At 42.6% G+C, this 13,957-nt stretch overlaps 1 protein-coding gene across 2 annotated transcripts in view; it reads left to right on the top strand.

Moving 5' to 3' along the window:
* LOC131683879 (neuropeptide SIFamide receptor-like) overlaps nucleotides 1-12,656 on the top strand; it is a 622,586-nt gene extending 609,930 nt beyond the window's left edge. Inside the window, exons 6-8 of one of the 2 annotated variants that reach the window (XM_058966252.1) lie at nucleotides 6,351-6,616; nucleotides 6,918-7,241; nucleotides 7,503-12,656. In XM_058966252.1, coding sequence (XP_058822235.1) covers nucleotides 6,351-6,616; nucleotides 6,918-7,241; nucleotides 7,503-7,741 — 829 coding nt within the window. In that variant the 3' untranslated portion in view covers nucleotides 7,742-12,656. Of the gene's footprint in view, nucleotides 1-6,350; nucleotides 6,617-6,917 lie in introns of both variants that reach the window. The other variant, XM_058966250.1, reaches the window with a different exon arrangement.
* The last annotated feature ends 1,301 nt before the right edge of the window (nucleotides 12,657-13,957 follow it).

Genomic DNA, 13,957 nt, shown 5'->3' with positions numbered 1-13,957 from the left:
GAAGGTAAATCAAGGTACAGTCGCCACTCAGTCTTCTGGTGAAACTCGACGATTGCCAACGTAGGTGCATGTTGCCACTATGCCCGGAGAAAAATGCATAGAGCCTACAACTTCGCTGAAAGAGCTGCTCTAAGACCAGCGTATAAGGCGGAAGAAGTCGCACTTAACAAGAAAATGAAGCTCAGTAAGAAAACCTGCTTAAAGGAGCTTTACCGCAACGCTAATTCAAATCCGTAGAGTGACGCCTATAAAGTTGCCACGGCGAAAATAAAAGAACCGGCTGTAGCCCGGAGAGCATGAGAGATATCTTAGAAGAGTGATTTCCATAGCATGAACCGACGGCCTGGCCGCCCACACCGCAGGGGGCACAAAATGATTAGGAAGAAGAAGCTCAGGTAACCAATGAGGAGCTGATAGCCTTGAGAACCAAAAAGGGCCCGGGACCAGGCGGTATCCACAACGTGGTTCTGAAAACAGCAATCCTAGCGATCCCGGATATGTTTACGACCGCGTTGCAAAAGTGTATCGACGATGGTAACTTCCCCGACATCTGGAAGTCAAAAAAGCTGGTGTTGTTGCCGAAGCCAGGCAAGACCCTTGGAGATCTTTCAGCGTACTGGCCGATATGCATGCTGGATACAGTCGGCAAGGGCCTTGAAAGAGACTTACAATATACACAGAGGGAGAAAATGGCCTATCCAATATGCAATTCGGCTTCCGAAACAGTAGATCCAGAGAAGAGGTAACCGTTACTGAGTAAAAAAACGCATCCAACAGCGGTAGCTGGGATGTTATCGCCGATTCGCTGCACAGACTGAGAGTTCCCGAGTACTTCTGTACCTGAGTCTCCCAGGGGCGTGAAGATAGTCGGTTTTGTGGACGACGTAGTGCTCGTAGTGATCGGCGAATCACTAGAGGAAGTAGAAGTACTTATTGCAACGTAGGCTGTGGAAGACTGGATACGTGAGAAGAAGCTGCCGTTAGCTCACCACAAAACCGAGATGGTTTTGATAAACAACCGAAAGGCAGTGCAGCAGGCTAGAATTTCGGTCGGATAGTATATCATCAACACAAAGCTATGAGTTAGACAACTGGGAGTGATGAGAGATGGTCGGCTAAGCTTTTTTAGCTACATCACACACGCATGCGGGAGGACCGTAAAAATAATCTCGGTACTGCCCAACAATTTCGATCAGCAGCAGTAAAAAGCGACTACTGGCGCGTGTCTCTGCATCGGTACTCAGATACGCAGGACTTGCATGCGTGACGAGACTGCAGACGAAGAGGAACATATCTCAGATGAATAACAGGTCCAGACTGATATCCATGCGGGTGTTTAGCGCGTATTGAAATATCTCGTCAGAGGCAGCCTACGTGTTCCAGCTGTCACGTAAACCCTTCTACTCGAAGAAGATAGCGAGCGTTATAGGAATCGATGTACGAGAGGAGATCGTAAACGAGCCCGAGCTAATGCCTTTAGTTAAGTGGCAACACCAGTGGGATTATGCTGCAAACGATAGATGGACCCATCGACTAATTTCATGCCTGTCGGTGTGGGTGAACAGAGTGCACGGTGAAGTGAACTTCCTTATGAAACAGTTCTTGTCTGGTCATGGCTGTTTCAAGAAGTATCTGAATAAGTCCGGCCACGCGAGATCGCCGTTCTGCACCACGTGCGTTGATGCAGAGGAAACGCCTAAGCACGTGGTCTTCGAATGCCCGCGTCGTCAACATGTCCAAAGAATGTGCCCAGACGAAGGAAAATGGGACGCGGTGAACAGAACAGTCATTCAGACCATGTCAGTGTTGCAACGAAGATTGCGAGAGGATCAACGACCAATGACATATCAGTGCAGGGCTTCAGGTCGCCGAGGCTCCAATGAACCAATGTTTTGTCAGATCTGGACGTTCGGATGGATCGAAAGCACACAACTATTCTATTGAATTAACCGTGCCCGAAAAACCCAAAACCAACCGCGCGCAGCGGTGGCTGGATGATAATAGCTGAGGATTTTGTCTTTATTTGTGACACAATACATACATGTTCTACAGATAATATTTATAGCAAAACGGAAAGCGTCGACCATAAATTGCGTTCGCCGCAACATCCCGACCCGCCAAAACCAACGGTTTTGTAATACATTTGTAGTCATTACCATTATGAAATTCGTCCAAATATTACTAATGATGGCAGTTGCTGCCAATTATCGAATCGGTGAAACAATCCTACGTTGTGAACGGAGCCATGACGCACGAAAGACGATGGACGCGTGCAGAGAAAACTCCGACGTGATGCTTGCTTATTGTGATCATTGGGATTTTGCTTCTTCTGCACTTCGCACACCAGAATACTGAACCGAGAATGCTGTTAGAGAACAGCGAAAGTCCCAGCGAAGACTGACTGAGATTGAAACTAACGTACATACCAAGACTCCACGGCTTGGCAGCTGATTCAGTAGTTGATCTGATGCTTTGACGAACCAACAAACCAGACGCTTGTTGAAAGTGTACCGAAGAAACCAATGACTGCTAGGTAGCTGCGTGTTGAACGCCCCACTATCGTAGCAAAGAAGCACTGTGAAGATCTGTTTGGTCCACGTTCGTTTTCGCAATGGCGGGCAAAGGTGTTACAGAAGCTGTTGACGGAATCCAACCTTCACGATATCCAGTTGACTCGAACATAATTGTATACACCCAGGACAGCATCCTGGTCACGGCACCAATACTGATGGCAACCCGAACCGACCTTGGCACTCGAAAAAACAGTCTGCTGAAGAGAGATAAAGAAGAACAGTGGGCGCGACTGGAGTAGGCTAGATCCACCGCCAGGGTCTAAACTAAGCGCACGCATCGTCGACGATAGGTTTTAGGGGCACCTGAGAACCGGAGGTCATCCTCCCTCCGTTTCGAGAGAACTTTCGACTTCGGGAAATTTCTCCATCGAAGTATGCTAGGCTCTCCGCCGGAAATTACTTCGAGTAGATCGTGAAATAGCACCAGCTAATAATCATCGGGGCACCTGTGAACTGGGAGTCACCCTCCATACTGAATCGCAGTACCGAACTCGGCATCCGGGTTGCTTCGTTTCTTACACTGCGGGGGAACTCTGCGTCGGAAAGATCCACCGTCGGGGACTATTCCGAGTAGTCCATAGCGAATCGCTGGCTTGAATCGGCGTACCAGTGAATCCTCCAACCGGAATCGTTGGATAGATTTCGGCCCTCTGCCGGACTGCATCGAAGCAAAAATAGCGCAGGACCGATATGGTGGTTATGAGACCAGCGAACTAGCACGACTAGCTAGACCAGGAGTCGAGCGATGTGCGTAAGTACAACTTCCTCCTGAAGTAGTCATTTCAAATGGAATCCGGGGGATCAGGCAAATGTCGGACTGTTTGGTGGAAGTTAGAGGAGTAAGGTTCAGTTATCTTTTCTGTTCAGAGTCCCTCACTCTGGCATACGATGGACGAAATGTAGTATGGTCTAACTGCTGAACATGTGCTGGGTCAGCGTAAAAGGTTTACCACCAAGTAAAAAACACATATAGGATAGCAAGAATAGGAGTACAGAGGCTTAACGAACCCCCCATGGACCTACTGCGAGTTGGGGAGTGTTGCTAGGATTGGGCTCTGCTAAAAAGCCATAACTCCGATAGCAACTCCGACGAAGCAAGTCTGTGCCTAAAGATCTAAGCAACAAAAGCACCCTAACCCAACCGGCACATTGGGATCGATACCAGTAAGAACCTAATTATGGCATACTGACACAGAAAATGGATGTGAATGTGTGAAACTTCCCCGAAACAGCGAGTGGGTTACCTAATTCGAAGCCCGGCACCTTAGGCAGTGGAAAAAGGCTCAGATGAATGTTCCGGACTAGTGCCGGTCCGGCTCTAAAAGCGGTACCCAAAGAAGGACCGCATCAACCCACGCATGCGACCTCACTACTTGCAAAGGTAGCCGTGGGCTCACATAGGGGCAGCTACTTATTGCGGGCGCAGAGAGAGGCTTGGAGTTGGAACCCAAAAAGCATGGAAGAAGCCAAAAACACCAAAAATATAAACAAATAATTCATTTTTTGGTTTTTCACGTAAGCGCCAATACCTTAGTTAAGACATTTTGCTGATATCCAACGGGGAAACAGATCGAAATTGTTAAACGAAAGCAAAAATGTGAAAAAATCCGCCTAGAGGCAAAATTCGAACCTGTAACCTTTGAGACTCCGGCCGATGAACGGTGAACGCCGGTAATTCCATGCTGCCTGCCCAAAATCCAGAAGTCGCGTTCAGAGAAAAATGTAAAATGACATTCCGTGTGGCTAGAGCCGCTTTTAAACGCGAGATAGTGCTGATTAGGTCCACTTTCTACAAGAAGCTGTGAAGGCAAGTAGACGCTAACCCCTGGGGCAACGCTTACCTTGTCGTGATGGACAACATCAAGGGTCCAATGACGCCAGCTGAAATATGCGCAGATAAACTAAAAATAATCGTTGAGGATCTTTTCTCGAAGCACGACCCAACCGCATAGCCACCTACACCGTACGTTGATGCAGATGGTGAAAAAACTGGTGAGAATCGACTCTCCAATGACGAACTCCTTATAATGGTGAAAGGGCTGAAAGCGAAGAAAGCTCCCGCTCCGGTCGTGGCACTGAAGACCGCAATCCTGGCGTTTCCGGACATGTTCAGGATAGTTCTAAAGAAATACCTGGACGAAAGCTACTTCCCGGATAGATGGAAGATCCAGAAGCTGGTGTTGCTGCCAAAACCAGGGGAGCCAACATGAGATCCAGCATCGAATTGGCCTATATACTTCTGGATGGAGTCTCCTCAACAGGAACGCCCAAATATGTTGACTTGGGTGCATAAGAATCATGGAAAAGTTAAGTTTTTGTCCAGGCACGGATACTTCCGAAACTATCTGCATCGGTTTGAATATGCTTAGTTATTCCTTTGCTCGGAGTGTATGAACGTACAAGAGACGCCGGAACACGTGGTCTCCGTATGTTCACGGTTCGAGTAAGTTCGAAAGGGTATGCGTGACAGTCGACAATATCGTCGAAGATATTTGCCACTATGAGCATATCTGAGATACGGTCAACAGAGTAGTGACGAGTATGCTTTCCGAGCTGCAGAGGAAATAGCGAAGGGACCAACAAAGCAGCTCCGACTAAAAAGCCGCCGTGAAACCACAAAACGGATTTCGGGGAAAATTCCGCCGCCTGGCAACTCTCCGCCGGGATACTAGGTCCACCGCCGGGGACCAGTTAAATAGTACGCGACGCAGCACCGGATCGGGTCGTCAAGGTGCCAACAAACCGGACGTCAGGCACCACCGTAATCGCCGTACTGGCTTAGACACCCTGCTTGGGATTAGAGCGAATACAGCTATCGATGGGCCGTTGGAGCACAAGTGGACCGGAAGCTATGCTCCATCGGGAATCGCTGAACGGACCGCAGCACTTACTGGTTGGCCCATTGAGTAGGCTACATCATCTACCAGGCACTAGATCGAGTAGATCGAGACGAAGCGGGGAGCTAAATGTCCCACAAAAACGAACATCGGTATCGGAAGAAATCTTCCGCCGAGGAATTCGTAGTAGGGTAGATTCACCGTCATGGACTATCCGACAATATCACAACAGACATTGGTACCGAGAGAAATTTCGCCGCCGAGGAACTATCAGTTGGAGTAGAGTAATTTCACCACCGGAAAATATCCGAGTAGATCTCGATATAGCTGGAAGCTAAATAGTTTAAGAAAACGGGTATCGGTGTCGATAGAAATTCCTCCGTCGAGGAACTCTCAGTCAGAGTATGTTGAGTACACCGCCGGGGACTATCCAAATAGATCGTGATAAGTCTAGAAGCTGAAGAAATCACGGAAACAGGAGCTAAATGGCTCATGGAATCAGCAGCTAGACGGCTCATTCAGACGAGAGCTACATGGTGACGTAATATAGATGAAGACAAAAAGCAAGAGACGTGTCGAGAGTTAAATGACTCAATTTTCGAGTCATTTTATGGATCAATCAATGTACAACCTAACATAACCCCATAAAACAAACCGTATGAGCCTCGTTTAGCAATTCTCGGTAGTTTGTATACATGGGAGTTACGTGAGTTTGAATGCAACAGACGAACATCCATTGCATTCGAACTAACGCAGCTGACAAAGTACACAAATCACCAAGAATTATCAAACATGAACTTAATTCATCGTCACCTTGTAGAACTTAATAGACCCAACAGACGAAACTGATGACGTTGCGCGATTCGTAACCATAGAGATCAAACGATTACGATAATCAGATAAACTCTTCAACGGCTCTTCTATTTGTTCTATTTTCCAGATACTACGAAACCGTGGCTATCGCATCATCCTCAACCAGTACCCGCAAGTCATCACACTACCACAACAGCACCAAACGTCCACCGTACAGTCCGTCGATCAAATCGACGGATGCCGTTTCGTACATCTATGAGGAGAAAGGTGGCCGAAAGCATCATTCGATTTCGAAGCAGGACAGCAACCTCTCGCGGCACATGTTGCTCAAACAGGATAGCAGCATATCTCGCCAAACACTGCTTAAACAGGACAGCATCGCCTCACGATCCGGTACTATCAAACTCCCAAGGAGATTCTAGATCTATACATTTGTACTTCCAGAGTAGAGCTCACGTGTACACACATTCGTTGAAGAGCTTTCTACATAGAGTGGTTTTATTTCAGTATACATACTTACTACTGATGTGTTTTTAGAATACTCGCAAAAGTGAGTTGTAATGAACTGTCTCTTTTTTTTTTGTTTCTCTTTCTTTCTCTGTCTATCGCTGTCTGGTTCGCCACCATCCTGCCACCACCACCACCACCACTACCACCTATCTCATGAACCAAAACTAAACCACTCATCATCTAGCAATATTGTATCGGCAAGATAGCGACAATTCGCGACAGATGCTTTTGAAGCAGGATAGTAATGGTTCGCGGGATTTGCTTTCCAAGCAGAACTCGGCCTCGGACTCAATCTCCCGCCAGGATAGTCAGATTTCGTACATTGAGCCACGTAAAGGCATCCTGTGTAAACAGGACACGCAAATATCGTACATAGAACATACGGGTGCCAGCAAAAAATACTCGGCCTCGCTGTCTAGCCAGGACAGCGTCCTTTCGATCATTGAACACAAAAGACACAAACTCGTAAAACAAGACTCCATTTTCTCATTCAATGAGCCCAAGTCAGGTAAGAAGAAGCCTTTCCATAGTTGGTGTCCAAGCACGTCTCCTGCACGTAAAAGCACGACATTTCCTATCGCACAACCACCACTAATAGCACTAGCAAATCCTACCACTAGATGGCCGCTTTTCGGAGCTCGTAGTTGTTGTCCACCTGTCCACAATCATCATTTGTACCACCACCCACAGTGCAACTGCCAGCGTCGCACGTCGCTGCTCCTACCGACCATTAACCAACGGCACCCTCTATTGTTTTTGCTCATTGTAGTGTACGAGAGTGCGGCCGCACCTCCAAACAAGCGACACCAGCTGGTTAAACAGCACTCGGTTATCTCGTTTGCCGACCAGAAGCGCGGCGGCAGCCTAACAAAGCAGGATTCGGTAACGACCATACACCGGACCGGTAACGGTGAAGGGCCGTACATCTCGTCGATCCTGAAAAAAACCGACTCACAATGCAGCTCGGCCTCACCGATAAGAAAAAATATTGGATTTTTCGAAGGATAGGTTCTACACTGCATGGGTGACCTTCGTCCCAGGCCACTACCAGAGGACACCGAAACACGCTGCCTACCCTAGAGGGAAGACCCATAGAACACTCACCATAGTCGTATGCTATACAAAAGCTACAAAGATACATTGATGTTTCCAAGCTTTGCCTTCGGAAAACCAAAAAAAAAAAATACGCTTCACCTCCCTTTATTCACCGTACGGTTCTGGCCCAGTCCACAGTAGCTGTGAGAGCCATCCCTATCCTGCACTATCTGTGCAACGAGCAAGCACGCTTTCAAGCAGGAACTGTAGATAATTCGTCGTCATTTCCTGCCACAAATATATATATCACCCAGAAGCAAAAAGTACGGATCACATCCGTTTTGCTTCAATAGATAAGGTACAAAAATAAACCCTCCCACAGCACCCACCGGCTCTCGCACATGTTCATTCAACAGCCCCGTCCATCACATCGATTGGATTCTAGTTCATTCAGTTTAGTACCTAGTGGAAAAATACACCTCCAACCATCAGCACCACCACCACCACCACCAGTTATTTTCCCACTTAAACTGCCATGTAGTCCATAACAATCAACATCAATCGACTACTGATCCGAAATTGAGGGAAATAGAAGAGTACTCACCATTCCACACACCCCATACTCACCTCTCACCACCACAACTCGGATACAACAGATCCAATAAATCAGACACTGCGAGTGCAAACAGGTGAATAATCTCCGAATCGTAAGCTCGTACGGGTGTTGGTACATGCCTGGGTACGTTTTAAAATCAGAAGGCAGAGTCTACTGAGTTTACTCTAGCAGTCGATCGGTGTCAAAAGTATGTCAGAATAGGTTTGGTTTGGTTTTTAAGTGTGTGAAACTAGCGTATTTATTTCCAACGATGAAAGTAAAAACAAAAGCAAATCCGTGTATATCGCGCGATACATCAACTATTAAACAGAGAACATAAACAGTATAACACATACATCATTAGCGCGATATGAGTGAACCATTCGTATTAGCATGTTAATAACAAATTTCCAAAGCTAGTGAGAAAGAGCTTTTCTAATGCTAAGGTAACATAAGCTTTACAAGATACGACGGAATATAAAACCATGTTTCAATAGGAGTGGCAATGTTTAGTTTTTTGTTCTGCTTCCAGTACGCGGATGTAAACATTTCAGTACGGTATTGTTCGGTGTATTTCTATCTGTACTATTTTTTCGTAGTTATTTTTAAGCGTGTTTGATCTGTGCTATTCAACGGGGACGGAAAAGCGTCAACTTCTTGCCGAATGCATATAGGGGAAGATGAGGTAATGGGGAACCCCGGGGCAAAATGCAACCTTTGCTTATATCGAAAATTGCTGAAAATTTCGAGCAAAAAGTATCACCAGCTGGAAGTTCGTCATAGTAAACGTACACTGTTAAAGTTTGATAACCGTATATCAATAGCAGCCCGAGAAATATTCAAAAAACAAGAAGGTGCTCATCTCGTGTAATTATTGTGGCTCGTGTAATAAGGATTTTCAGCTGATATAAATTCTGTTTTATTTTTACTGATATTAGTACTTATTTTTATTGGTTTTTAGCTTTAAATTCCACTATATGATTTTTACAGGATACTATTGATTGATTTTCATTAGCATTGTTTCCACGATTTGGAAAAAAAATCTTTTTTCTTTTCAAAGATGGCCTCCTTTCGAGACTTTCTTCGGGGAACCAAATACAAATATGTTATATTTGGTTGAACCTTGAAGTGAAACGGCAACAAAGCTCGATTGATGGTAAAAAAATCTACACTTGTGTCAAATTTGGGTGAACAAAATAGACCAAGATAGGGATTTTTTTAATTTTTTGTAGAATTTTTATTAATTAATGTAAACATTTGCGCAAAAGAAAAACTATTTTACTTCTTTTTACATTTCTTACAAAAGAAATGTATAGGATTCGCTCAAACTTTGAAAACTTTCTCCGAGGCCCGGAGGGCTGAGTCTCATATACCAATCGACTCAGCTCGACAAATTGAGACAATGTCTGTATGTGTGTATGTATGTATGTACAAAATGTCATGTAATTATCTCAGCAATGGCTGAACCGATCTTAATGAAACAAGTTTCAAATGAAAGGCCTAACGTGCCCATTTGACACTATTATTTTTGTTTTTCGATATGTTGTTTACTTTCTGAGATATAGGTCATTTTGTCAAAACATTGCAGGTTTTTAGTAAATAACTTTCAAACAAAGCAACGTGGTTCCACAACCTGCGCATAATAGAAACCTTGTAAAAATACATTTCTATCAAGCTATATATTGTCAAAATCCGTTCACGAGCGAGGGAGATATTAAACATTTTGTATTTCTATTCCTCGCTTACCAATTTTCACTAATTAAAAAAGAGACCGTTTCATATAGAGTATACTGGTGCTTTAGGGGCAAAACTAAACCGATTTTGAATATCGGAGTATGAAAACACATCTAAGTGATTCAAGGAATTTGATTTAGAAAACATTTAGTGAATTACCTATCTAATAATTGAACTATTTCTCAAAAATCAATAGGTAAGTTCACTTCAAAAACAAAATAATGCGTTCATAGTGAATTTTTTTCTGGAGTTCATGTATTTATCCCTTGGATTAGGCGATGCGTTCAGCCGTGAAGTAAATATTGGATGGTATATAACTATACAGATCATCAAGTAATTCACCTAGTAGTGAGATAACAGACTTCACTTACAATTATACTCGCGGCATCACCGAAATAAACTGTATTTTTGAATCCCAAAACTCTAGCAAAAATTTAGCTCTTTGCAAAATTTAGATTATATTGGTTATGGCGCAAAAATTACTACTTACATTATTTATAATAAGGATGTAAGGAATCAATATATCGCATAATATACCTATAAAAATAAAGTCTCGGCATGAACCATCATTTGCCATTCCTCACATGCCCTCCCCATCTCTATCTCACTCTCTCGCTCTCTCTCTTTATCTCCCTCTCTCTCTATCTCTATCTCTCTTTCTTCATGTTGGTGGCAACTGTCACGACTCACATCTATCTTGCTATTTCTCTATTCATTTCTAAGTTGTGTGATAAGATTCTCTGCTAATCTTTATTAATATTCAAGCTAATTTCATGTGTGCGATATAATTGTGAAGGTTTGAGAAAACAAAACTATTTTTTGTCTGTTACCCTATTATTTTCTTTGCATTTTAGTGTACAAGAGACTTGCGGAAACAAGTTTAATAATACATCCTACATGTCAAATAAAATATTTGTAGTCCGAGAAAATTTGCAAAATATTTGCCTTATGGGAAAACTATAACTATTTTCAAGGTGAAATTGGTATTTCGAAACGTTGCACTATGGGTAGACAGGTGACCATCGAAAACTACATAAACTCAAATTTAATTCAGCTCTATTCAAAGCTTGTATAAACACTATAATAAAGGAAATTCATGGCTATCACAGAAAAATATGTGGCTTAACTGGGAGGTGGGACACGTGCGATATTTCAACTCTTCATATCTCTATTGAATTTTGAATAAAACATATGCTCAAATATGTCATGTGAAAACTAAGAACACCTTTTTGGGATGATATTGAAAATGCACATACATTGTATTGGTATGAACTTTCATGAAAAATAACGGATGAAAGCCCAAAAATATCCACAAATTAGATCCGGGAAAAGAAGTCTCCCAAAGTCCCCACTCTCAATGGGGGATGCAAGTACAAGGTGTCTTCTAACTTATCGTCGTGCATATCTGCTCTATACTGAGTACACTTCAATTGAAGTTTCAATGGAAGTCACAATTAGTAGTGAGGCATTGGGTAATTCAGCACACGTTTCGTTCGAGTTTTCCATATTGTACAAGTAAATTAGCGAGGATTACAATCAGAGTTTATGCATTGGACAGATAGTTGATCTGACTACATTTTTGCCATCCTGACAGTTCGAACCATTTCTTTTTCACAGTATTGGATTGTACAGGGCTTATTTATCCATATTTCCTGAACGAGAATTCCGAACGAAACAATATGTAAGTTATAAGGATGACTGGAAAGAGACTGCATTATAATCAACTTAATGCACGCCTTTTATACTATCGACATAGCCTAGACACTTCACACTATTTATTTTAATTCAAATGAAAACTTTGAAACATCTACTTGTCTCTTTTACGAATCGCATTCTCCATCTTTTGCTCTCTGTTCAAAGGGCTTTCGTGAGATTTTGTCTACTTTCCGAATCTGTAATAAGTTTTGATGTAGGCGTTCATTTGATAAAGTTGTGACATATTTGGCGAATGAAGATTCGTCAAATCGTTGTAAACGTCACGAAACAATGTGTCATGCGACCTTGTCTCACTTTACTATAATCAATGGCGCATTAAATTACTGGACCATCAAATTCTATTCTGCACAATTTTTCGGGAATATGTGACCAAAAAGTAAACTTTGAATTCCAAAGCAAATTGAACGTTCCAGGTTCCTGATAACTAATTAAGGTCCATCAATAATGTTGAAACACTAAATAATCTTAAAACGGCGCTGTCAAGTAAAGAAGCGTGAAAACGAAAAGACTAAAACAAAAAAAGGATAGCAGCCCTAGAAATCCCATTGTATATTAATTAGCCTTTTCCCGGAAGATAAAATTTTCAAAATCATTTCATAACTTTCTGATGCAATGGTTCTCAAATTCGTACAATCTGGATTATTTTATTCAAAAATGTTTTTTTACTTTAACTTTAAATGATCATTGCATTTTAATTAATTGTTTTATTCAGCATCTTTTTATTAATTTTGTTCATCTGCGTTCATTTAATCTACTTTATTCGTTTCATCATTTGGATTCACTCTGATCAGTTTATTCATTTCGTGCATTTTAGTCATATCATTCATTTCACTTATTTTATTCACTGTTTTCTTTCAATGCATTCTATTAATTTTTCCAGTTCATACATTTTGTTTAAAATGAAGAACATTTTATTAACCTTACTATTTTTCAGTTTTATTCATTTCATCCAAATAATTCTTTTGACACAATTTATTTTTTCATTTATCATTTATCATTTCAATCAACGTATTTTCTTCTTTTTTATTCATTTTGTCAATTCACTTCATTTTTTTTTTTTCAATTCGTTTATTTGATAAGGCAGGTTTGCGTTAGCTTAAAGGTGCCAATTTTGTTTTGTTTTACATTTTAAATTACTTAAAACTAGGGGCTTACATATTGATTTTTGAAATTAAACTAAGGCTAATTTATAGCTATACATATACACAAGGGGGTAGTATAATTTTCGTAAGATTAGAGGGGTCATTTAGTTTTTATGGCAATATGGTTTGACATTTTTAGCAATGAGATTATTGGAGCAAATAATGTTTAACTAAGGGGGAAAATTTTTACGACTATCTTAAAAGTAGAAATAATTAGAGGGCGTGATTAAATTTTGTAAAGATTCGGAGACATTAATTAGAGTTATTTTATGTGGTAGTAGAGTTGGGCATTTTCAACGAGATCATATAATATAATAGTTAAAACTAGAAAAGGCAAGAAGAGCTAAATGCTTCATGAAGATATTTGGGGGGGGGGGGGGGGGGGGGAAGCGGTGTTACTTCTGTGTATAAGAGTCAGGGGAAGTAGGGTGGACAAACATGGCAGGGGGAGAACATTATTTCAGTTTCAGACTTCGGGAGATCAACGGATGGATTACAGAATCAGGGTGGTCTTCATCAGGAAGAATCATGTACTAGGACGCCGGGTGGTCGTTCTCGAGATGGCAGGGGTTTCTCCAGACGATTTCGTAGTGCGGCTCAGATGTTGATCGGCTACATTTCGAGTTGTGCGTGTGATGTTCGTGCTTTAGGTCCCGTGTTTGTTGGCTCATTCGACAGGGATGTTTTGTGTCGCCTTGGAGTCGCATCAAACCATCGTGGGTGTATGGTACAGGTGGAAGAGAGCGCTTCTGAGAATGATAAGGAAAAAGGGGCAGTTAAAGTTGGATATTGATGGTTTTTATGAAGGTGTATATAAGGGACATATAGAGGACATCGCGGCTTGCCAACACATCTCGAACCGGGACGTTGGGTGGTCTTCCTCGGGCCCGGAGGGTGTCCATAAGCCGAGACCTGGCGGAACTGTACTCGGTGCACGCCCAGACTATGTGCTCTATATCGTGATAACCGTCGCCACAAGCGCAGATACCACTCTCCACGAGC

The sequence above is a fragment of the Topomyia yanbarensis genome, chromosome 2 (genome assembly GCF_030247195.1).
Source record: "Topomyia yanbarensis strain Yona2022 chromosome 2, ASM3024719v1, whole genome shotgun sequence".
Lineage (NCBI taxonomy): Eukaryota > Metazoa > Arthropoda > Insecta > Diptera > Culicidae > Topomyia > Topomyia yanbarensis.
The sequence above is the reverse complement of the archived record's forward strand: the minus strand, read 5'-3'. Positions and strand labels throughout refer to the sequence as shown.